The sequence below is a fragment of the Tamandua tetradactyla genome, chromosome 25 (genome assembly GCF_023851605.1).
Source record: "Tamandua tetradactyla isolate mTamTet1 chromosome 25, mTamTet1.pri, whole genome shotgun sequence".
Taxonomy (NCBI): Eukaryota; Metazoa; Chordata; class Mammalia; order Pilosa; family Myrmecophagidae; genus Tamandua; species Tamandua tetradactyla.
In genome coordinates, this window is record NC_135351.1 from 7,582,499 (window position 1) to 7,608,256 (window position 25,758).

General features: G+C 40.1%; 1 protein-coding gene across 3 annotated transcripts in view; it reads right to left on the reverse strand.

Annotated features, from left to right (window-relative positions):
- Positions 1–25,758, reverse strand: part of LYRM4 (LYR motif containing 4) — a 183,568-nt gene that overhangs the window by 112,649 nt on the left and 45,161 nt on the right. For all 3 annotated transcript variants that reach the window (XM_077143776.1, XM_077143775.1, XM_077143777.1), the window contains exon 2: positions 15,540–15,660. In XM_077143776.1, the coding sequence (XP_076999891.1) occupies positions 15,540–15,660 (121 nt within the window). The remainder of the gene's footprint in view (positions 1–15,539; positions 15,661–25,758) is intronic.

Here is a 25,758-nt window from a genome sequence, read left to right on the forward strand (position 1 = left end):
GAAGGATGACATGGGTGCTGGAAGGACCCTGCGATCGAAGCATCAAAGTGTCTTTTTCATTCAAACCTTTCTGCATACTTGCTTCAGCAGGCCTTTCCAAAGCGGCTTTGGCCACTCTATTCCAAGTTTCCCAAGAGAATACAAATAGATTGTCACAAGTTTATATGAATGTTAGGGCTGTGAACTGTCTCCAGACAAAGAACTATTATAATTAGTTATGGTTCTAATTATTGTTGCATGCTATGAATAAAATTTTGTTAATTTAAATAAGACATTTTGCCTTGATGATAAAGGTTATTTCATAAATACACCGAATGACATGGAGCAACCATTAAGAAATTTAAGTATATTAAGTATATCCAGTCCTTTGAAATTAAAGCATATAATTCATCCAGCAAATATTTTCTACAGGGACAAAAATCCCAAATAAACCAAGAAGCCACATGTGCAACTTTCATTACTATTCTACCTCTTCCTTGAACACATACATATGCAGTCTCCATCTGTCACTAGAAAACAAGTTCCTCAAATACAGACCAATGTCACTATGTCCCACCCCTTGGAAGGCATTCCAGTGGGTACTCAATAATGCTTAAGAATACAGAGCCTCCAATATGATTATTATGTAAAATATATTAGCTCTGCTAAGTCATACCCAGCTTCTCAGGAACCGTTCATGTATATGAATGTATATGTATATGTGCATGTGTACGTATATAATGTATATGAGTGCAGAAGACAGCTGTGGAATCAGGTCTTTCTGCACAGGCAGACTGTTGCCTGGAAGACCCACTTGCTAGGCCCATCAAGTGCTCTTGGTTTTACCCACCATCTTCTGAATTAGAGGACATCTTTATTCAAATGAAGGTACTCTGGCTTTTACTTTTAGATATCGACTTGCACTATTTGCTATTATTATTTTCCTGTAGTTTTCTTTCCCTTCACTGCCTAGCAGTCTGCAATGGGGTGGAAACATTCAACATAAGGAAGGGTTTCCTCTGAACCCTCCCAATTCTATTTGGTGGGTATATATATATACGGTTTTTTTCGCATGGGCAGGCTCCAGGAATCGAACCCAGGTCTCCAGCATGGCAGGTGAGAAATCTGCCACTGAGCCATGGTTGCATCACCAGCCACTGTTGTACCACCCTGGTGGGTATATTTTTATCGGCACATGATAAATATTTCATGTTGAAATGGTCTTCTGGAATTTAGTCTTCATGGTTCTCCCTAAATCACTGAAAAGCATTTGGGAAAGTCAGGCTTATGCTACAAGTACTGTGCCCTGAGAGAGCGCAGGTAGGCAAAGCCTCTGAGGTCAGCTTGGATGGGAGCAGAGCGCAGAAACTCCTAAGAGAGGAACCAGCAGCCCCTCTTCTTCCTGCATACTTTGGGGTTTCAAACCAAATTCTGACACATTTCCACTTTGATTTATTTTAGTACTCATAAAGGATTATGGAAATAAAACCCCACATACTGAGGCATGGGAGATGCTACATTCCATTTATTGAACATTTACTATGTATAGCAAGCACATGCTGAGTGCTTTACAAACACATTGTCAAATCTACAAAATGCAAACAATCAGGCCAGTCTTACAGAAAAGGAAAATGAGCTCCATATTTCATAGAGCTAGCGAGTGACAACCAAGATTTGAAAACATATCATGTGCCTTTCATGTCTCCCCATGAAAGAAAATATGGAAAAAGAACAGTTCACCCTGCTGGAATTCACTTTATCAGATCACCCTTTACTTACAGCTTGCTCTGTAGGAACCATATTTTTATTACCAGAAGGAGTTCCTGGCATTCTTTCTAGTAAGGGAGACGCCTCCTTCCCCAGCCAAAGAAAGTTTTTCACTTTGAGTGCTGGTTAGTGGAGAATGCTACTCACTGGTGAGTGCTTGCTGTTTTCAGAAGGCATTAGTACACAGCATCTCACTTTGAACTCACAAAAATATTAAGCGGTAAACAGGGTAGGTATTTGATACCTCTTTTACATATTAGAAAACTTTGGATCCAAAACGTTAAACCCTTAGCTCACACAGGAAGTCAAAGGCAGAGCCTAGAATAGAGCCAGTTCTGATTTTCAGTTTGGAACTCTTCTTTCTGTCGCTTCCTACCAAGGTGTCTTGCCTTTATGAAGCATTCACGGAGTGCTTACTACATCTGAGGCACAGGGAGTACAATGGAGATGAAGAAAAGGACCTCTTCTCTCCAGAAGCTCATAGACTAAGGCAGCAAATGACTCATTAACATGCCACTGCAAGGGTTTTGATGGTCCAGAGGACAACGTGGCTTTTGGGAAGGGGAAGAAAGGGCACTGAAGGTCTTCCCAGGGGGATGTGGTGAGATGCAGAAAGATCGAGTGTGTACTGCACTATGCTGGGCCCAGTCCCCGAGGACCCTGCAGTCTGCTGAAGGGACACATACAGTCATGAAGCAGCAGGAATACTGCAAAAGAAGGACAAAGTTCATCTGACCACTGCTGCAGAAACAGGATCACGCCATCTTCCTGCTGATCCCTAAACTACCTGAGAGGAAAGAGACTGATTAATGTTTTAACAGAAATGAAATGGGCTAGGTTTTAAAAATTATTTCTTGCTTTAAAAAAATAAACGGAGAGCTATAGATAGCTGAAAATGTTAAATAATTGCTAAGAATTATTAAAAACAACAACAACACAAAAACTCAGACTAAATTTGGCTCTGCCAAGACAGATCCTAGAGGGGGTTCATAGCAAGAGGGAAATTCATTTTTGCTCTTTCTACCAGTCCCCCTTTTCCCACACTACTCCTTCTCAGAAGCTCTGCTAAGTCCCAGTGAAGAAAACCTCATCAGTAAATGTAGCTACAATCTATCACCAGTAGGAAAGGGCAGCTTTGGTTTCACAGTTCAGAGGCCGCCTGAAGGCACCATGATCTGGGGTGTGAAAAGTTTTTTACAAAATGTAGCCAAAGGCTTTTCTCCAGTAAGGCCCTGCGGCAGTGGCCCACTGCAAAGACCCAGTCTTACATAACTATGGTATTACGTAACCTAGTTACTCCCACACATGCTCAACAAAACACATCGCCTGTGAGATCTGTGCAGGCAAGTTTTCTTTTTCAAGTCAATTCAGTAAATAGAAGAGGTCAGTGACAAAACTCACCCTTGGCCAAAATCTCACACTCACAGTTGTTTCTGGAATCTAGCAATCATTATCATTATTTTCAGAATCACAGGATGTCGGGCAGGAAGGGGGTCTTCGAGATGGGTGGAGCCCCCTGCCATTACCACGTGGGAGGGAAGGTGGCATTCAGAGGACATGACCGAGGTGGGAACTCAGGTCTCCTGGCTCCCAGGCCTGCAATCAGTGAGTGAGCACTTATCATGGATGACTGTCACACAGGACTATGTCTCTGCCACGGGAGACATAGGTAGAATGCATCTACTTATTAGTGAAATGCAATAACCTGTGGAAAGAAACCCCAATTTCCACCCTCAGTAAGGCAGTGAGCCTTAGGTTAAAGAGGGCAGTCATAAAAACAAGGCTTGTGCTATTCAGGACTTTGGAAAACAATCCAACGAACGAACGCTTTACTGGTTTGCAGAGGAGGCCTAGTGGGCCACTGACTTCCAGGCGATGCCATACAGATCTTGAAGGGGAACCCTTCTGACTTCCAAGCTGGTGATCTTTTCACTACACTGAGGATGTGAGGGAGGTGGGGAGCGGTGGGGTACCTCGGAGGCTGTATGAAGTGGAAACATTTGGAGAAAAGGAAAAGATCTAAAATACGGGCTTAATTTCGCACTAGCATTATTTGATAATAACATGGCACCACATCACAGAGTATTTTTAGGACTTTTTGATTCTGACCTCCATGAAATGGAGCCTAAGTTACCAGATTGGGGGAGCTATAACATTTTGGTTTTGGTATTTCATAAACACAACAAGTAGTAAACTAAGAATGGCATTCCCTTGTTTCTGGTAGAACAATTGAATGATGACAGTGTTTTTAGAGAGATTAAGCATCACAATAAAGGACAGAAAGCTGCTGAATTAATAGTGTTAGGATTTAAATTTAGGTGTCTCTTGCTCAAAACCTCTACTTTTACCCAGCATGCCTAGTACATCTCAGGAAGAAAAAAAGTCCAGTTTTTTAGACTGATAGATGTATAATTTGGAGAAATTCCTCTAATGGCACCAATGTAACTATCCTTTATCCACACATTAGTAAAATGCATCAAATCTAAAAAGGACACTAAATTGTAAGAAAAGGTGTGTTCAGGAAATGGGTACAAGCACTTATACACATCTAGGCTGGAGGATCCCTCTCATCCAGGCACCACAGAGGATACACAGAAACACCAACTAACACAAACAAGGGTGAGCCCCTTTGACTGTCCTTCCTGAAAGATGTGAAATTGTTCCTGTCATCTCATAAGACTGCCTTCTGCATAAGCATGACTGGAATCAACTTTGATTACTTTAAAGGACGAGCCAAGCAATAAGGCATCAAAAGGTTTCCACTGAAGGGTGCTTCAGTGATAGCTTGTCAGAAAAAGCACAATTGGTACCACAACCTTCAGCTCTGTGGGGAAATTCTGAGCAAACACTTCTTAATAAGGTGACTGAACTTGTTTTTTTTTTTTTTTCCTTTTGAAGGCACAGAGAGAGTGAGAGAGTTTTTAAAGAAATGACAAAGGCACCTGTCCCCTAAAGATCAAACTATTTATGAACTGCACAAGGTAAGCTGTTACCAAAGCTGTTACTTTCCAATAAGAGTTTTAAATTAAGGATTAGAGAAAAGAAACACATGCTTTGCCTTCTTCACTCATCTCCGTCTTGTTTACCTTCCATCAAGATGAGACCACCCATGGGGTGATTTCCTCTCCCAAGAACCAGCTAATAAGTGAGGACAGCTGTGGGCCCACCATTCTCATAATTGTGTGGCCTGGGGGGAATTGCTCTAACATGCTAAGGCTGCATTTCCTCACTTAAAAAGTGAGGATAACGGTACCTCTCTCACAAGGCTGCTGTCAGGAGACACCGACAACCTGGGGTGTGTAGTACAGGGTCTGGTGCAAAGAATCACGGATAATATTCACCAAAATCCTCATCATCGTTACCAATAAAATTGTCTTTTTACAGATGTGATAACTAAGCAAATCAGTAATTTGCTATCTGAATTGAGACAAATTGCTATCTGCCTCTTGCCCATGAGAATGGCATCCTTCCTGCCTCACAGCTGATAGTATTTCCTTCAATTGTAAGTGCTTCAGAAACAAGAGCATCCTTCAAGGAATTCAAGGGTGCACAGCCATGGTGGATTAATGGGAGAGGATGGGTAACAACAAAAATGCCCAAATGAAAGGCCTGCAAAAGCTTCCTATACAAAGCATGATTGCTTCCTTCTTCCTGAGCTCTGCTGCATATGGGAAATAGCAATGAAATAGGGTCTCCTAGAAAGGAAATTAATCTGGTTTTGTGCATGTCAATCTTGGAGGAATCCAGGAGAATAGGCCATCTCCTGCCAACTGAGAGGCATTCGTTTTACAGGAATGCCAAATGTAGGAATACTATTGTCCCAGACTCAGGGATTTACTGAATTCCTAGAAAAAGGAAAGAAGGAGAAAATTAAATTCTTGTGTGATGAGGTCTTTTCTAGAGCAGCAGAGAAACTAGATATTGAAATGACTGAAAAAAATGAACAGCTAAGCTATAAAAGTAAACACCCCTGCTTTCTTCAATTTCTACAGGGGGCTGAGGAAGTTTTATTCATATTGAAAGATTTCATATAGCCAAAAGATATAGGGTTCACTTTGGGGACACTTCTGGTCACTGTACATAAACTCATGTTGATTTCCTGAGGGTTTTTACTGAAATTCAAGACAGAGTACTTAAATCTTCATCACCTCTGACTGCTTTATTATTTAAAAATATATAGACTGATCCTTTGAGCTAATCTGAGCTGATCTACGTAGGAATAGGTGAAAGTGCTGCTGGAATACATTCCTAAACTCTATTACTACTGGAATAAATGTGAGAAGAGATGGATCATGGAACTGAGAGGAGGGGTATGCCTCCAAAGAGTCAAAATGAGAAAGAATTTCTACAAGGTTCTAATGGATCTCATACGTCCATCCCAACTTTCCCTCGAAAGAGCTTATATAGTCAATTCATAATTATATGGCATAGAATGGGCATGCAATAAATATCTATGGAAAGAAAATGTGGGAGTAGAATTACAAACCTTACAGTTTACTTGATTTATCTAAAAGATTGTGCTTAATGTAGTTGAGAAGCCAGTCAGGGAGCCGGGAGAAGGGAGACCAAGAAGAAACTACTGAACTAACTCTGACATTAAGGTGGGGCTTGGGAAACCCGTTTCAATCTTCCTTTTACCTATGTGTTATCACATCATTGGTCTTCAGTACTATTTTATTTTCTTTGGAAAAACATGGGCTTATCACATGTATTCTCTAGTACTGGTAACGTTCTTTCTACCAGGAAAGGTTAATAGCAGAGGTGCTAGCCACATTAATAAAATAATTCAATTTTCTGGCTTTTCTCATAGCCGAAGGATTAAGCCAAGAGAGGTTTCTGGAATTTATGATGGCATCTAGCTTTGCTCATCCATACCTAGAGCTTTGTGGAGTTAAGCTCTTTGTGAAAAATGGCCAAGGAAAAGCTAAGCAGAGTAATTTACTCTGAAATCTATCAGTAGCTTCTGCAAATACAAAAGAAGGGAGCAGAGATTTATGTATACCACTGAGTAGTAGAATTTTAGAGCTGCAAGTGGTAGCCTTAGAAAAAAGGGTAAGTCCTTTCATTTTACAGATAACGAAACAGAAAGCTACAGACATAAATTCATTTGCTCAAGTTTAAAATGACTTGAGCATCCAATCCTCCAAATCGCAGACTCAGAAGCATTTAACTTTATTTTTCCCAATTAAAGCAATCAATGATTAGTAACAAATGTTTTTATGTATTTTACGTGCCTTGAACTTAGAGACCGATTTCCCATTATTCCATCAAAATGACAGCCAAGTAAATTTTGGAAATTCCCCCAAACTATCAAAAACGTACTTCAAGGTATGTATTGAGGAGATACACTACTACCTTTTTTTTTTGCAAAGGATCTGAAATAATCCTCCCTTTTAGCAGTCTGTTCTAAAAAGGATGTGAAGTGTGGGTAAAATATCACTTTTAACTCAAAATTTAACCACCAGCTAGGGCACAGGAGAGTATGTTACAACTAATGACTGTGAGAAAACACAGTCATTGCTCACTAGTTTCCCAAACCAGGTTCATTCAAAAAAGTTACTGATGGACATTTTTCTCGAGTGGTTAATGACTAAAACGTAAAGTAGCAAATAAAATAAAAATAGATATAGGTTCAGAGACTCTCACCTACCAGTGTTGAAAATGCCAATAAAATGGACAAATTACTTTGTTTTTAGTGATTTATAGAAAGCATAATTAAGTGTAAGTTAGGAAACACTGAACATGCTTCATCTGGCAAACACATTAACAAAAATGCATGCTACATGTAGTATCAACCCCTTTGCTATTAGCTTTATTGGCTCACCACATGCTCTGCTCTTTATCATAACTGCAGGTCCATAATTTTGGGTCTGCTACATCAACTGTTTGAATTATTTAATGAAAAAAAGCAAACAAACTAGCTGAAGAACAGCTACTATGGTAGAAAACTGAGATGACTGAAAAGCTGATGGCAGGAAGAGGGGGGGATCTCCACCCTGACAAAGATGGCAGACAGAGGTCCTTCCGGGCTCCCTCCCCCTGCCCCCTCCCCAACTAACAGAAGCAGTAAGAACAACCAGTAAGAACTGGCAGAGACATTTTTCTCAAAGCTCCAGAAAACTGTTAAAGGACTATGGTAACAAGGTGAGCTCAAATCAAGAAAAAGGCTATTTAAAAGTGGTAGGATCTCCTTGCACCTTGGCTGGCCCTTTCTCCATCCCTCATCTGCTTGGCACAGAGAAGGCCAAGTTCTCAGTGCAGATCCCTAGTCCTGGTTCCAGAGGAAGCAGAGTAGTCCTTGTGCACAAACTGGAAGCATGGTGCCTAGCCCAATCTGTCTGGCGGTAGCCTGGGGGACTTGCCGTCCCAGAACTGCACTGTGTGCAAAAGGCAGTTCACCAAACTCTCCTACAGAATGCTGTGGGAGCGCAGTCAAGTGGCTGTATTGGTTAAGGGACTGCATACTGTAGGATATACAGTACAGTGCCTGGAACCCTGATGAAACTGTTTCTTAAGATGAGGGGACATTTCTGTTCCACTACATGGGGGGGTGACATGTGCATGCCTAAGACAAGATGCATATACAGAAAGGACCATGGGTGGCCCTTATGCTTTGGCTGGAGTTATTCTCTAAAATCTGTATTCATAGGCTCTGAAGGACAGCACTTGCAAAGGTCAATCTGCAAAGACTGGGAAAGGGGCTTTCTTTTTTCTTTTGCATTTTGGTGAGCTCCTGGCATTTAAGGAAAGCTCTATCTTAATACTATATGGATACAAGTTTAAGGAATAGATGTTCCAGAGTCTAAATTCTAGCAAAACATTAAAATATCAAAACGTCTGGGTTTCAACAAAAGATTACAAAATATACCAAGAAACAGGAAATGAAGGCCCAGGGAAAGGAGAATAGTAAAGTACTAGGAACTATCAATGAGGAGGATCAGACCTAGAACCTACCTGACAGTGATAAAAAAAAAAAAAAAAAGGTCCTAAACATGCTCAAAGAGCCACAGAAAAACATGGACAAAGGACTAAAGGAAATCAGGAAGACAAAAGATCAACACAAACAGAATATCAACAGAGAGATACAAGTTATGAAAAGGAAGCTGAAGACTACAGTAACAGAAATTTAAAATTCCCTAGAGGGGTCCAAAAGCAGATTGCAGCTGGCAGAAAAAACAATCGGTAAACCTGAAGATAAGACAATTGAAATCATCCAGTCTGAGGAGCAGAAAGAAGAAGGAAGAAAAGTGAACAGAGCCCAAGGAACTGTGGCGCACCACCAGGCATACCAATATACTCACTGTGGGAGTCCCAAATGGAAAAGAATGAGCGAAAGAAGCAAAGAGAATATTCAAAGAAATAATGGCTGAAAATATCCCAAACTTAACAGCAGACATAAATATAAATATCCAAGATGCTCAATGAACTCTAAACAGGATAAACCCAAATAGACCCAGACTGTACCATGTAAATAAACTGCTCAATGCCAAAGATAAAGAGAGATTTCTAAAAGTTGCAAGAGAGAATCAACATGTTACACAAAGGAGTCTCAATAAGACTGTCAATTTCTCATCAGAAACCATGGAGGCACGAAAGCAGTAGGAAGATATTTAAAGTGCTGAAAGCAAAAAATTGTCAGCCAAGAATTCTTTGTCCAGTAAAACAATCTTTCAGAAACGAGGAAAGGATTAAGACATTTGCAGATAAACAAAAGAAGAAGGAGTCTGCCACCACTATTTGCTCTACAAGAAATGCTAAACGGAGCTCTGAAGGTTCAAAGGAAAGGGCAGTAGCCAGTTGACTGAACCCACAAGAAGAAATCAAGATCTCCAGTAAAGATAATGCCATGAGTAAATATAAATATCAGTACTATTGCATTTTTGGCTTGTAACTCCATTTTTTACTTCCAATAGGATCTAAAAGGCAAAAACACAAAATGTAATGATCAATTAGTGCTTCTGGACTCACAATGTATAAATATGTAATATATAGCAAGAATTACATAAAAGTTGGGGAACAGAAGGGTATAGGAAGATACTGAAGCTAAAGCTAAGTTTGTATCAAACCAAATGAGACTGTTATAGATTTAGGATGTTAAATTTAAGCCCCATGGTAACCACAAAGAAAATATATGAGAATACACAAACTCATAGAGACAGAAAATAAAGTACATGTTTCCAGAGATGGACGGTAGGGGCAATGGGGAATTACAGCAAATAAGTGCAAGGTTTCTGACTGGGGTTCAGGGAAAGGTCTAGAAATCACTCTTTTTGCTTCAGCCAGCCCATCTCTTCTGAGAGTTCGTTGAGGACCTTCATTGGAGCTGCCAGCCTGTGGCATGCCTTACAGACCTTGGACTCTTACATCCCCACGGTTGTGTGAGATACTTTCACAAATTTTATATTTACAGATATCTCCGGCTGATTCTGTTTCTCTAGAGAACCCGAATACAGTTTGGTACCAGAGAAGTGCAGTGCTGCTGTAGTTTGCAAATACCAAACACGCTGGAATGGCTTTTTTAATGGATAAGGGAAAGAGTCTGGAAGAGTTGTGGAGGGTGATAGAGAAGGCCTACGATGCTTTGAAGAGACTGCTGGTAGAAATGTGAACTCGAAAGATACCTCTGATGAGGCTCTTGACAGAAATGAGGCATGTGCTATCTCAAACTGGAAGGAAGGTGATCTTAGTTTTAAAATGGCAGAAAATATTGCCTAGTGGCTTTGGCTGGAAAGCAGATTTTAACAGTCATGAACTTGGATATTTAGCAGAAGAAATTTCCAAATTAAATGTGGCAAGTGTGGCCTGGTTTCTCTTTGCAGCTAATAATGAAATGCAAAAGGAAGGAGATAAGCTGAGAATTGAATTCTTGGGTATAAAGAAACCAGAAATTGATATTCTGGAAAATTCTGGGCTTTCAGGAAGTGAGACCCCAGAGTGTGCACATCTGGATTTAAACAAATATGGAACCAGTCAGTCATTTCAGAAAAAGCCAGGTTCGGAGATGGAGTTAACCAGGAAGGATTTGTGGAAACTCCTTTTGTCGATTGGGCATGATCTGAGGTTACTACATAGAAAGCCAACAAGAATGTTGTGGGATCTGTATAAACAGAATCACTGCCAGTCTGGACTGAGAGGGACAGAAAAGGGACCCACTGGAGGAAAAATAACTTCAGAGGCAAAACTATGATGCTAAAGTCAAGAAAACTGAACCTGTGTCTCCGGCATGGCAGGTGAGAATTCTGCCTACTGAGCCACGGTGGTCCGCCCCAGCCATTTCTTTTAATCCCTGGAAGGGTGGAGTCTCATTCCCTCTCAACAAAAGTCAATACACACAATTGGGCGTGCACATCTCTGTGGAGATATTTTCGCCACTGTCCTGTAAGTTTAGAACTATTTCAAAATAAAGAGTAAAAAAACAAACAAAAAAAGCAGATGTTAAGATTGGTATGACTACAAAATTCTGCCCTTATCTAGAATTAGAAAATATTCTTACCTCTTTAACATACAATTAGATACTACAGTAACAATATTAGTTCTTTATCTAAACACTTAGCTTATACATAAAACCCTGGTTTGTTGGATGCAGGCCTTATCTCTATAAATGTCTATCTTAGTGACCGCCCATCTCTGGCAGGGTAAACATCTATCATCTCGATATGGCTGGGGCGCTTTCTTAATACAGAATAGCTGTTCCTTTCCTAAAGATCATGGTTTCATTGGGTTAACCCCACTATGAAAAAGTATATAAAACACATTTATGAATGCACACGTGTACACATGAACACACACCAGACAACTTGTAGAGTTGGCTGAGAGAGACCATATCTGAGCAACAAAAGAGGTTCTCTGGGGGTGACTCTTAGGCATAATTATAAATAAGTTTAGCTTCTCCTCTGCAGGAAAAAATTTCACAAGGGAAGTCCCCGAGATCAAGGGCTTGACTTATTAAATTAGGAGGTCCAAATGCTTGCGAGAATATCAGGAATTCCTGAGGTGGGGAAATTATTTCCACATTTTTTCCCAATCCCTCAAGGGGCCTTTGCAAACAGTTTTATTTTCTGCCCCAAATTATCTGGGATTGTTTGAATTTGCTAGCTGCTGGAATGCAATATACCAGAAATGGAATGGCTTTTAAAAAGGGGAATCTAATAGGTTACTAGTTTACAGTTCCAAGGCCGAGAAAATGTCCCAATTAAAACGAATCTATAGAACTGTCCAATCTAAGGCATCCAGGTAAAGACACCTTGGTTCAAGAAGGCCAGTGATGTTTAGCATTTCTCTCTCAGTTGGAAGGGCACATGGTGAACATGGCAGCATCTGTTGGCTTTCTCTCCAGGCCTCTCGTTTCATGAAGCTCTCCAGGAGGCATTTTCCTTCCTCATCTTTAAAAGCCGCTGGCTGGTGGACCTTCTGCTTCATGGTTCTGCAGCGTTCTGAAGCTTTCTCAAAAATACACTTCTTCTTTTATAGTAATCTGGTAAACTAATCAAGATCCACGTAGAATGGGTGGAGACACATCTAATCAAGCTTAATACCCACACTTGATCGAGTCACAGCTCCGTAGAGATAACTCAATCAAGTTTCCAACCTACAGTACTGAATAGGGATTAAAAGAAACCATTGCTCTTACAAGACTGTTTAGGATTAAAACATGGATATTCTAAGTTACACAAATCCTTTCAAACCAGCACAGGGATGAACCAGGGTATTAAATTAACCTGTACAGAATAACAAGATCTCATTTCCTATCCTAGGTTCCATGTAATTATGTTGTTTAAATAAACTGACCATACAGGTTAAATTAGATAGTGTGCTATAGAAAATATATACTTTAAATCAAGCAAACATCAATGCCATCCACTACTGGTATTCTAATTTACCTTAGTCAAAACCAGGTGCATTTCATTCATATATCTAATCGAAGTCTGATCTCTTTTTCAGCTTGATCTGATTTGCCTCTTCAAACAAAATCTCTCTGGTGGTATGTAAAGAAGAGACTGTTGGTGGGTGTGCTGGTTTGAAAGGATGTATGTACCCTAGAAAAGTCATGTTTTTAATCCTAATCCTATTTTGTAAAAGCAGCCATTTCTTCTAATCCCTATTCAGTACTGTATGTTTGAATCTGTAATTAGATCATCTCCCTGGAGATGTGGTTGTTAAACTGGATTAGGGGGAGACATGTCTCCACCCATTTGGGTGGGTCTTGATTAGTTTATTGGAATCCTAACACTTTGGAGAAAGTGAGAGATTCAGAGAGAGCAGAGAAGAGCGACATAGCCATGAGAAGCAGAGAGTCCACCAGCCAGAGACTTTTGGAGGTGACAAAGGAAAACACCTCCCAGGGAGCTTCATGAAACAAGAACCAGGAGAGAAAGCTAGCAGATGATGTTGTGTTCGCCATGTGCCTTCTAACTTGAGAGAGAAACGGTGAACTTCGTTGGCCTTCCTGAATCAAGGTATCTTTCCCTAGATGCCTTAGATTGGACATTTCTATAGACTTGCTTTAATTGGGACATTTCCTCAGCCTTAGAACTATAAACTTGCAACTTATTAAATTCCCCTTTTAAGAAGTCATTTGGTTTCTGGTATTGCATTCTGGCAGCTAGCAAACTAGAACAGTGGGCAAATGTGGAGGCAAGTTAGAAGGTTATCATAGTGGCCAGTGCAGAGGATGGCGGGAAAACATACATACTTCCCACTTTATTTTAGGCCTTCAGTCCAAGGTAAACTCATACCAACTAATAGTGAGGCGGCAAGGGGAGGCCACCACAATGCATGTTCTAAGTCTATGGTAAATGGGATGCTTGGATTCAGGAACAACCTTGACCTGAAAGGACAGCAAATAGAGTGTGAATAGCACTGCTGCTGACAGACAATTCACTAAGTCTCCTATGGAATGACAATGTGTTCAAGGCTCAAAGCTTCTCTGAGTAGCATCTTCATGGCATGAATGTAGGCAGAGACCATTCACCAGCCAGCAAGGAAGGTGCTGGTGTGAGACTGTCCTGGGGAGGGCATTCCAACCTAAGGCACACAGGTCTGGCTGCTGCAAAGGACAGATGCCCAGGAAGTTTAAGAATCTGTTTTGAGTGTGGATTTGTTGGGGATGTCTAATGAGGATGTGAATTTAGTGGAGATGCCTATTAAGACCATAGTCTAGTCTTTTTTTCCAAAGGGTAATAATTTTAACACTTCACACCAATAAAGGACATACAGAGACATATCAGATTATTTACAGTCTCCCTTTCTAAGCCATTTCTACTCTGAACAGCTTTAAACTAAAGATAAACTCAGCCTATTTTGAAGATGCTTGCCAACTTCTACCCATGAAGGTGCCAATGAGCCAAATCTTTTTGAGTTGAAGCAAAATAATGACTCAGGCTGCTTGTGTTTCCAAGTTACAGAGCTAAAGGATCCCATGCAATTATATCACACATGACTGAAAATGTCATCCTTCTAGAATTTTCAAAATGGAGGGTCATCTGCCACTGTCAAAGTATGTGCAAATGTGCAGATTGATTTCTTTTTCTCACTGTCTTATTACCTTTTCATGTCTTTAAAGATCACTTCCTAGGCTTGTCTGAATGTGGCCAAGTTATTCCATTGTTAGATAACCACAGAACTCAAGGTAGGTTATCAGAATCGGAAAGGTTATTCTAGAAGGGATTGTTTTGTGTAGGCAATGTAGCAGAACTTTTAATCCTCGGAACTTTCAATCCAACATGAAAAGAAAACTACAATTTTTAATATTGTTTCTGTTTTAAATTCTGTTGAGAGTCAAGCATGCAGAAGGGTTGAGGGAAAAATCGTCATCTGGTATAATGTCAGACAGGCTGTCATCTGATGATGATGATAAAGAAACCCTCTCCAAAATACTATAGCAGAACTTTATGGAAAATGGTAATGCATTTCCCCCTGCACATTTTATAAACAAATTTACTGCAATTAAAAGAGAAAAACAAATGGCAGTACAAGTGGAGATTATAGGGTGATTGCTGCTAAACTGAAGAACAGTAAAAAGGGTGATGTTCTGGAGGGTGCGTAACCCAATAGATAGGCTACTTCAGCCTTCGACTTCCTAATTAATTCTGCAGACAGACAGACATCTCACACCCAGGAGAGCATGCTGCTGAAAATGCTCCATTCCACCCATGAAAACGAGAAAACAAGCACAAATCAAGGTGATCTCTGACACTTTTATAAAGCAAAAACACCTTGCAGGGTCCTTTCTGGGGTCAATACCTAAGCAGCTGTGCCTTCCACCATCTGCACCTGAAGATACATCTTCCCCTTTACAACATAATCCAGGTTCATCAGCAATGACAGAGTTTTCAAGAAAAGGTCAACATCATATTTACCTTGAATTATGATTTAAGGTTGTTAGGAAAAGGAGAATATATTTCATATATTCTTTGGCATTTGTTCATGTACAAATGTGTAATACATCTCCACAAGGATTTAGATTGCCAAACCAAACTAAGTCAATAGAAAAATATGTATATCAACGTTTCCCACACCTAAAACATCAACCTTAGGTAAACTGTGAGAACTCAGCTTTCCAGAAGGATGCATTCCCTGGTAATACTGAAAAGCGGATTATTTTCCTTTGTGTTCTCCTTGAATGGAGCAAGATAACGGGTCATCTTTTTACATCCATATGAGCAAAATGTATAGCATTTTCATTATCCCAAAGGGTAAATCATAAACACCAAAAGCAGTGCTGTCCAATCAAGGGAGATATGTCAATACTTAAATTCTAATGAAAAATAGAGTAAATCCTTGAAACACCTTACCTGCCGGCGAATTATTCCAAGGTCTCTTTTGGCTTTATTCACTAGGGTTTGAATTTCTACAGGATCTTTTACATTTTTATTTTCTCTGAAGGCATCTCTTATCCTCCTGATAGCATAAGTTCTAAATGAATTCAGGGAAAAAAAGAAAAGGTATCAGTGTGTCTGAGGTTGTGATTTTAAATAAACTTAACAAGTTTTTCCTTTAGAATTATCTGCCTAATATTTCTCTCTGGATAAGCCACTTAGAGCTTTGCTTTTGGGACAGTCTATCCATTACTTCTCTGTGATGACTCGGTAAACAGATTTAAGAAACTAAGCCCCATACAAATGGCAATCTGCCTCTGAAATATGCCTTGGATTACTGGTTCTTTAGAGTTATTCACATCTGGCTGTCTGCCATGAACACGGATGACAGCGCCTTTAATGTAAAGAGACATATCAAGAATTACGAGGTTAAATGATGCATTCTTATGCCTGAATGAAAACAGTGATCTCTGCTGGACCTGGATTGGCTTTCCAACCCCCATCCTATCTTTTGGCTGTCATTTTCTTTTCTGAAACATAGAGCATAAGGCGATTCCCATCAGGGTCCACCACAGGAGAAGTGTGGGGTTATACCAACACGCCACCCTCCCAACCTTGAAAGCATACGCACGTGCCTACACACAAGTGCGTACACACACACAGCTCTAGATATGCAGAACCGAATTTCAGTTCAAGAGCAAATTTTTGCAATCAGACAGGTTTGGCTTTGAATCCTTGTTGCAGCTCCCACTATCTGAAGGCACTCGGGTAATTTTCTTGATGTAAACCTCATCTGTCATGCAGGCATAGTATCACCTACCATACAGTGCTGTTGTAAAGATTAAGCTTTATAATAATGTGTGTCTGGAATTGGGCATAAAGCCTGGTGCACAAACTCAATAAATGAAAACTATTCTTGTTATCCTTTCAAGCTATTGAGAGTCCCCCTCCTCAGATTCTGACCGTGTCCTCATCCTGCACCCACAGGTCATACCACAGAGCCCCCCTCCTGAGAGTGTGCAAGGTACGCTGGGTCATTAGAACCACAGGTGACTGGATGTTCATTAACCAGATGGCCATGCGCCAACCCCTGTGTTCAGCTATCTACTCCAGCCTAGAAGACAAGGGACTAAGGAGAGGCAGTCTGGTCCAACCTGGCAGGCATGTTTCCTTTGGTCTCTTTAGTGATCTCAGATTGTTTGGCTGTGAAGAACTTTAAACACAAGCTAAAGAACCCATTTGATAAGATTAGTAACGTTCAGCAACAGCAGAATGGAAACAGAGGAAAAGAAATGAGAAGGAGAATACCATCTTCCTTGGGGGTTCAGGGATGGATTGGGAGAAGGATGTAATTTACTGGGAAATCTCATTTTGGAACAGAATACTTTTGTTTTAGATAAATTTTCCTAAAGTAAAATATTTAAACAGTTAAAATTTCAAACATCAGATTGATTTGCATTTAAAAGCAAGAGTACACCCAAATCTTATAGTGATAAGAACCATAAAGGAGAAAGGCAGACAGCTTCAGAATTTGCATTTTTAGAACATGACAGTGCCAAGAGACTTTCATCTTAACCTTTCATGGAACAACTGGAAACATCTGGATACTCAGTATCAAACTTCCGGGCTATAATGAATATAAATGGAATCCATGTACAGGTAGATGCTGTATAATTTAACTGGGGTTTATTCAGTCATAAAGGGATATGAGAGGGCTTTACTAACAGAAAATATTAAAAATAGATTTTCCTCATGTGTAGTTGTTAACCTAACAGGATTTCAGATAGCGAGATGACTGAGAAGCAGTTTCTGGTGCATTTTCTTGCACAGCATAATGTTTATTTATATAACACAATATCACTCTTCTTCCTCACACCCACACGCTCTTCCAAAACAGTTTCTTTTTTGGCAGTGATGGGAATAGGGAGAGGATCACATTACTCAATTCTAATATTTTATTCCATATGCAGAATTGGTTTTATAACATGAATTTATCCTCTGGGAACCATCTACTGTTTTAATTCTTCGTTCAGGATGCTGTATGGGCTTTTTGGAAAAGCAAAATGGGCAATAGTCATTACTAACTCATTTTCCTAAATGCAAGCAACTAGAACAGCTATGGAAAAAAGAGTGCTGCTTGGGATGTGAAGACCTAAGGTCTTCCAAAGTTTAAGGGAATTAGAAAAGAACTTAAGACACTCAACAATTCATGTCGACTGAGAAAAAGACCGCAGTTCTCTTATTTTTGTTTGACAACTCAATTCTCCAAAGTTTATACTAAAGACACGAAGCTCCAGCTAGAACTTGGAATTAGGTGTGTTTTAAATAATCAAGACTCACAATGCATCAACTCTGGATGTATCTTTGAAATGAACGATATAGTGGTTCCCTCTTTTTCTTGCTCCTCCTAGGAAGGAGTACCACTTAAAATGTTAAGATGTTTTCCTTTGCCCTAAGAGAAGACATTTCATTTAGCTCACAATCAGAAAACAAACTACTATTCCATGAACAGCTTGTTTCTCAGCTGTGGGAATTCTGATTTCAAATGATCACAATTTTGTGAAGAGAATGAGAAATCTGGCTGAAGCTTTAAATTCTGGAGGAGAGGGCTAAACCGCCAATCATTTCAAATCTGCTCCTACCCTGATTTTGATTATTTACATCTTTTTTTGCCAGCTACTAATGTAAACCATTTATTCTTGAATACATTCTGGCTACTGGTCTCTTGATTATATCACTGAGCAAGAACATTTCAAAGAAAAACGTGCAGATGCTGCAATGGAAATAGCAGCCAGCTGCTGCACAGTGCCTCACATTAGAATGTACTTAATACGAGTCAGCTGCTGTTTGAAATAAGGCATGAAAAATTAACACATAAGGGGCAACAGAACAGCAACAGCTACAAAATGGGAAAAAGCAGACTGTATCCACAGAAACAGGAAGGCGGTGTGCTGCTTACACAATCACTGCTCTTCTTCCATCCCAGTGAAGCACTGCAGAGGATCACTGGATCCCCATTTGGCTTTTCCATCCCAGTGAAGCACTGCAGAGATCACTGGATCCCCATTCGGCTTTTCCATCCCAGTGAAGCATTGCAGAGATCACTGGATCCCCATTCGGCTTTTCCATCCCAGTGAAGCACTGCAGAGATCACTGGATCCCCCATTCGGCTTTTCTTCCCCACCCAGCCTTTCCCCTCCTGCCTGCCATCAGATCTCCAAGTGTCCACAGGTTCTTCTACTGGCTGTCCTTCTAGCACTGCTAGGATAAAACTCCTTTGGAAAGCTGCCCATCCCTCCATTTCCCAGCCCCAAAGCAGTATAGCAGGTGGTAGCAATCAAAGCTCCTCAGCGCCAAGGTCCTGCTTCATTCTCTGCATGTTCTGGATCACTGAGAGCCAAACACAGTCTAAAATCAGAGGCTCCATAGCACATCTATTTTACCAACAAGAAGCAGAATTCCAAAGCGCAATTTGGAAAAGCCAATTATTGTAATGCCTCTTATTTCTGTCAACCTTCAACACCATCCCAAATGCTGAATTCTCTGCTTGTCTATCCTGTACAAACGTTTGTGCTTTCCTCAGTTCCTAACCCCAAGTTGAGTACCTTAATAATAAAACAACTAAACCCTTTCTATGGTCATCTTTGGGACAAACTCCTGTATACCTTCAACTGCTTGGAAGAACATGGCCTCTACCTACTTGTCTTAACTGAAACATGCCTTGTCCCTGAAGACAGTGCTTCCTTTGCAGCCATTAAGAGGAAGCTGTTTAATTCTAGCATGCCCCCATATCCCACAGAGCTGAGAGGAGAATGCCAGTGTGTTCTGGGATCCAACAGATCCTTCCAGATACATTTTTGAAGCCATGCCATCTTGCCTATACCATGTGGTACACCACCACAGCCCTGTTATCTGCCCGCATCCAGGTCAATACTCAGGATTCCTCAAAGGAATATAGATATCTAAAGGACACCCCATATATACAAAGACCACAGATTTTAGGCAATTTAAAAAAATCATAATTTTTAATAAAATAAGACATTTCAAAACCAACAAGTTTTATAATGTGATGAATGACAGCATCTGCAATCCTTTATCCAGGTATATTTGCTTCACTGATGGAGTATTCCATCAGTTAAAGCTGTTGATTGCTCCTCTTGGTATTAAGTTCTACCTGCTATCCCTTCCCAGTCTCCTTTGTGGGTTCATCTTATTTTTCTGTCACTTAGACAGTATATTCTCTAGGATTCCATATGGGGACCTTTTTTCTTTTTAATAAACCTCCTCTGGCATTTGCATCCATGTCCAATGTTTCTAGATGCTATTATATATATGCCATTGATTACCAATTCTCTCCTAGCATGGACCTCCATTCTGAGTTCTCAATTCATATAAGCCAAATGACTTCTGGATGCATCAATAAGAATACTCTACAGATTCTGTTACTTAACACATTCAAAATTGAGGTCACCATCTTCCTTTCCTCTTGCCCCCAATAGTCAGTATTCCTTCCATTGGTAATAAAATCTTCATACAGCCAGTGCCCAAGTCAAGACACTTGGAAAGTAATTCTAAATTCCTTTCTGTTCTAGTCTGCAAGCTGCCGGAATGAGATATACAAGAAACAGTATGGCTTTTAAAAAGGGGAGCGTATTAAGTTGCAAGTTCATAGTCCTAAGGCCGTGAAAATGTCCAAATTAAGGCAAGGCTATGAAAATGACCAAATTAAGGCACCAACAAGGTTACCTTCACTCAAAAAAGGCCGATGAAGTTCAGGGTTTCTCTAAGCTGGAAGGGCCCGTGGCGAAGTCTGCTAGCTATCTCTCCCCGCTTCTTGTTTCATGAAGCTTCCCTCAAGGCTCTTTGCTTCTTCCTCTCCAAAGGTCTCTCACTGTGCAGGTTCTAGAGCTTTTTCCAAAATGGTTCCCCCTTAGAGGGCTCCAGTAAGCAATCTCACCTTGAATAGGTGGAGATGCATTTCCATGGATAGTTTCATCTAATCAAAAGTTACCATCCACAATTGCATGGGTCATATCTCCATGGAAACAATAAAAAAGATTCCACCCAGCAATACTGAATGGGGATTAATGGATATGGCTTTTCTGGGGGTACACAACTGATTCAAACTGGCACACTTTTTTTCTTTTAACTCCCTATATTCAATCAATCTCCAAATCTTTTTGTTTTTTCCTTTACCAAATCTTTTTGTTTCAACCTGCTCCATTCCTTCTGAATCACTGTCTACATCTCCATTCTCCTCGGTCCTGCTCTTGGTTCAGGCTCTCATCTGTCATACACATGCAACAGCCTTGGGATTACAGTATGTGTATATGTGTGTGGGATACAATGAAATGGATAATAACAACAGAGAAAGTTCAAAGATCATTAGAAAGTTGTAAGAACTTCTGGGTGGATAATAGTGGAAACAGCAGAAAGCTTACTCCTTATTCATGAACGTAAATTCCCACTAGATGTAAGCCCCACACAAACAGTGATGTTTGCATTGGTCACCAAGAAACTTTCTTATATCTTAAATTCCTGGCACAGAGAAGATGCTCAATAAATATTTAGCATATAAATGAACTTACTGAACTATTGCAGATAATATCAAGAGACCTTCAAGAAAAACACCAATAATCAAAAAGGAAAACACAACAAAGAATAAGAAACTCCAAAAGAGAAGGAATGGAAAAGGGGTTTGAAGCCTCCAAACTGAAATAATCTCTAGATGGCAGTAATTGCAAAATTCACAATAAGACTTCATTCAAGAAACATGTTAAATGCCCTTTAGGTAAGCACTATGCTAGGTACTGAAGATACCGTGGAAAATGACAGTTATTGGTCTCAAGAAGAGTAGGATCTGCTGGGGGTTGAAATCTATATATAAAAAGATGAAATAGAAACCATTAAAAGTGAAAACAAAGGAATGCAGGGAACTTTCTGGAGGTAATGGAAAGATTCTTATCTTGCCTAGGATGGTGTTTTCATGGGACTATATATTTGTCAAAACAGTAAACAGTACACTTAAAATAGATGCATTTTATTGTATATAAATCATTCTCAATAAGTTGAATTTTAAATTAAAATGTAAACACTATAGAGTTCGAGGCAAGATGGCGGCTTAACAACGTGCGTGTTTTAGTTCGTCCTCCAGAACAACTACTAAATAACCAGTTTTAGTTCGTCCTCCAGAACAACTACTAAATAACCAGAAACAGTACAGAAAGCTCCCGGAGCCACGTCAGTGACCAGACACGCAGCGTACCCCAGTCTGGACCAGCTGGACCGGCTGCGAGCACCCCCCCGAACCATGAGTTCCCAAAGCTGCGGCGGCCAGTGCCCCTCCCCAACAGGACACTTCCCAGAAGAGAAAGGAAAGGACTTTACCAGCAGCAGGAACTGGGCACAATCAAACGCCAATTGTGGAACTAATTAACAAATTCTGACTACTAAAAATAGGCCCCCAGCTCAGGTGAACCTGACCAAAGCAGAGGTTGCTCATTTTTGCCCTGGCGCCAAGGGGGCAGGACTGACAGAAAAGGGGGGGGGGGGGGGAAAGAAGGAAACAGAGGTTTTTGTGGTTGTATATCTACAAAGGCTTGACTGCCTCTGGATACAGCGGCAGGACTTTTCAGGCTGCAAATGCCCCAGGCATAGGCAGAAGTGAACTCTTTTGGGGGCTTGTCTGGAGCCTGTGCCTTCCCCAGGGGAGGGGTGAAGCCCAACTCAGGTGGAATCCCTCCCTCAAGGAATTCAGACCCCAGAGCTTGGTAATTTGAAGCCATTAAAACCAGCCTACAACCTCTCCTCTGTCTCCACCATGCCCCCAGCAGGAAAGTCTTTCAACCTGTAGGGTCTCACCCTTAGGGAAAACCGATGCAGGGGATTCTTTCCTCCTGATAGAAGGCCAGTTTGGTCTGGGAAAATCTGGCTGGGGTTTATAATATCTAAGTAGACCCTCCTAAATTTGGGGGGGCAGAAAGGCACCACACAAGCAGGGCAAGAAACAAGAAAACAAGAACTGAAAAATTCTCCTTTGTTAAACAAAACTTAAGCTAAAGGTTCAGATAAAGCTGAACGGAATGTCAAAGAACAGATAGACAACAAATTCATCCAGCAAGAAAACCCTAGATAAAAGAAGTGAAAGCAATCTCCAGAATAAACTAATTAAGGTAATTAAATGCCTAGACGCCAGCAAAAAATAACAAATCACACTAGGAAAATAGAAGATATGACCCAGTCAAAGGAACAAACCAACAATTCAAATGACATACAGGAGCTGAAACAACTAATTCAGAATGTACGAACAGACATGGAAAACCTCATCAAAAACCAAATCAGTGAATTGAGGGAGGATATAAAGAAGGCAAGGAAAGAACAAAAAGAAGAAACTGAAAGTCTGAAAAAACAAATCACAGAACTCATGGGAATGAAAGACACAGTAGAAGAGATGAAAAAAAACAATGGAAACCTACAATGGTAGATTTCGAGAGACAGAACATAGGATTTAAAAACTGGAGGATGGAACATCTAAAATCTGACAAGAAACAGAAAGTATAGGGAAAAAAATGGAAAAATATGAGCAGGGACTCAGGGAACTGAAAGACAATATGAAGTGCACGAATATACGTGTTGTGGGTGTCCCAGAAGGAGAAGAGAAGGGAAAAGGAGGAGAAAAACTAATGGAGGAAATTATCACTGAAAATTTCCCAACTCTTATGAAAGACTTAAAATTACAGATCCAAGAAGTGCAGTGTACCCCAAAGAGAACAGATCCAAATAGGCGTTCTTCAAGACACTTACTAGTTAGAATGTCAGAGGTCAAAGAGAAAGAGAGGATCTTGAAAGCAGCAAGAGAAAAGCAATCCATCACATACAAGGGAAGCCCAATAAGACTATGTGCAGATCTCTCAGCAGAAACCATGGAGGCGAGAAGACAGTGGGATAATATATTTAAATTATTAAAAGAGAAAAACTGCTAACCAAGAATTCTATATCCAGCAAAATTGTCCTTCAAAAATGAGGGAGAAATTAAAACATTTTCAGACAAAAAAATCACTGAGAGAATTTGTGACCAAGAAACCAGCTCTGCAAGAAATACTAAAGGGAACACTAGAGAAAGACACGAAGACAGAAGAGAGAGGTGTGGAGAAGAGTGTAGAAAGGAAGACTATGAGTAAAGGTAAAAAGAAGGAAAATTAGATATGATATATAAAATCCAGAAGGCAAAAGAGTAGAAGAAAGTACTACCCATGCAGTAATAACACTGAATGTTAATGGATTAAACTCTCCAATCAAAAGACATAGTATGGCAGAATGGATTAAAAAACAGGACCCATCTATATGCTGTCTCTACTCAAAGGACACGAAGCCAAGGACACAAATGGACATTTACACACCAGTGTTTACAGCAGCATTATTAACAATTACCAAGAGATGGCAACAGCCAAAATGTCCATCAACAGAGAGTTGGCTAAACAACCTGTGACATTTACATAAGATGGACTATTATGCAGCTGTAAGACAGAATAAAGTTATGAAGTATGTAACAACATGAATGGACCTTAAGGACATTGTACTGAGTGTGATTAGTCAGAAACAAAAGGACAAATACTGTATGGTCTCACTGATATGAACTGACATTAGTGAATAAACTTGGAATATTCCTTGGTAACAGAGACCATCAGGAGATAGAAATAGGGTAAGATATTGGGTAATTGGAGTTGAAGGGATACAGATTGTGCAACAGGACTGAATATAAAAACTCAGAAATAGACAGCACAATATTACCTAACTGCAATACAATTATGCTAAAACACTGAATGAAACTGCATATGAGAATAATAGAGGGAGGAGGGCTGGGGCATAAATGAAATCACAAAGAAAGATAGACGATAAAGATTGAGATGGTGTAATCTAGGAATGCCTAGAGTGTATAATGATAGTGACTAAATGTACAAATTTAAAAATGTTTTTGCATGAGGAAGAACAAAAGAATGTCATTACTGCAGTGTGCTGAAAATAGATGGTAATTAATATTTTAAAATTTCAACTAATGTGTGAGACTAAAGCAAAAAATGTTTATTTGGTACAAATCTATACTTTGACTAGTGCATCTCCTAATATAACTTATGTAGATAGTTGATTGAACATCTTAAGTACATGGAACTTTGTATAGGACATGAGATTTTGTTGGTTTGTACCGGTGATGCCCTGATGAATCCCAGAGTGATTTGATCGGTGAATGGAAAAGTATTTGCAACGTTCCCTTCAGGGAATAGTGAGAACGGGGAAAACTCAACTTCCCCAAGTTGAATTCTTGATATTCTCACAAGCAGTGTGGACAACCAAAGCTATAGGCTGAGCCCCCAGTCTTGGGGTTTGTTCATATGAAACTTAACCCCACAGGGGATAGGTGAAGCCTACTTAAAATTAAGCCTAAGAGTCACCCCCAAGAGAACCTCTTTTGTTGCTCAGATGTGGCCTCTGTCTCCAGCCAACACAGCAAGCAGACTCACCACCCTCCCCCTGTCTATGTGGGACATGACTACCAGGGGTGTGGATCTTCCTGGCAGCATGGGACAGAAATCCCAGAATGAGCTGAGATTCAGCATCAAGGCACTGAGAAAAACTCTAGAATGAGCTGAGACCCAGCATCAAGGGATTGAGAAAACCTTCTCAACCAAAAGGGGGAAGAGTGAAATGAGACAAAGTGTCAATGGCTGAGAGATTCCAAACAGAGTCGAGAGGTTATCCTGGAGGTTATTCTTATGCATTAAGTAGATATCACCTTGTTATCCAAGATGTAATGGAGAGGCTGGAGAGAACTGCCTGAAAATGTAGAGCTGTGTTCCAGTAGCCACGTTTCTTGATGATGATTATGTAATGATACAGGTTTCACAATGTGACTGTGTGATTGTGAAAACCTTGTGTCTGATGCTCCTTTTATCTACCTTGTCAACAGAGAGGAATATATGGAATAAAAATAAATAATAGGGGGAACAAATGTTAAAATAGATTTAGTTTGAAATGCTAGTGATCAATGAAAGGGATCAGTAAGGGGTATGGCCTGTAAAAATTTTTTTTTTCTGTTTGTTATATTTTTCTGTTGTCTTTTCATTTCTTTTTCTGAATTGATGCTAATGTTCTGGGAAATGATGATGATGATGAATATGCAACTATGTGATGATACTGT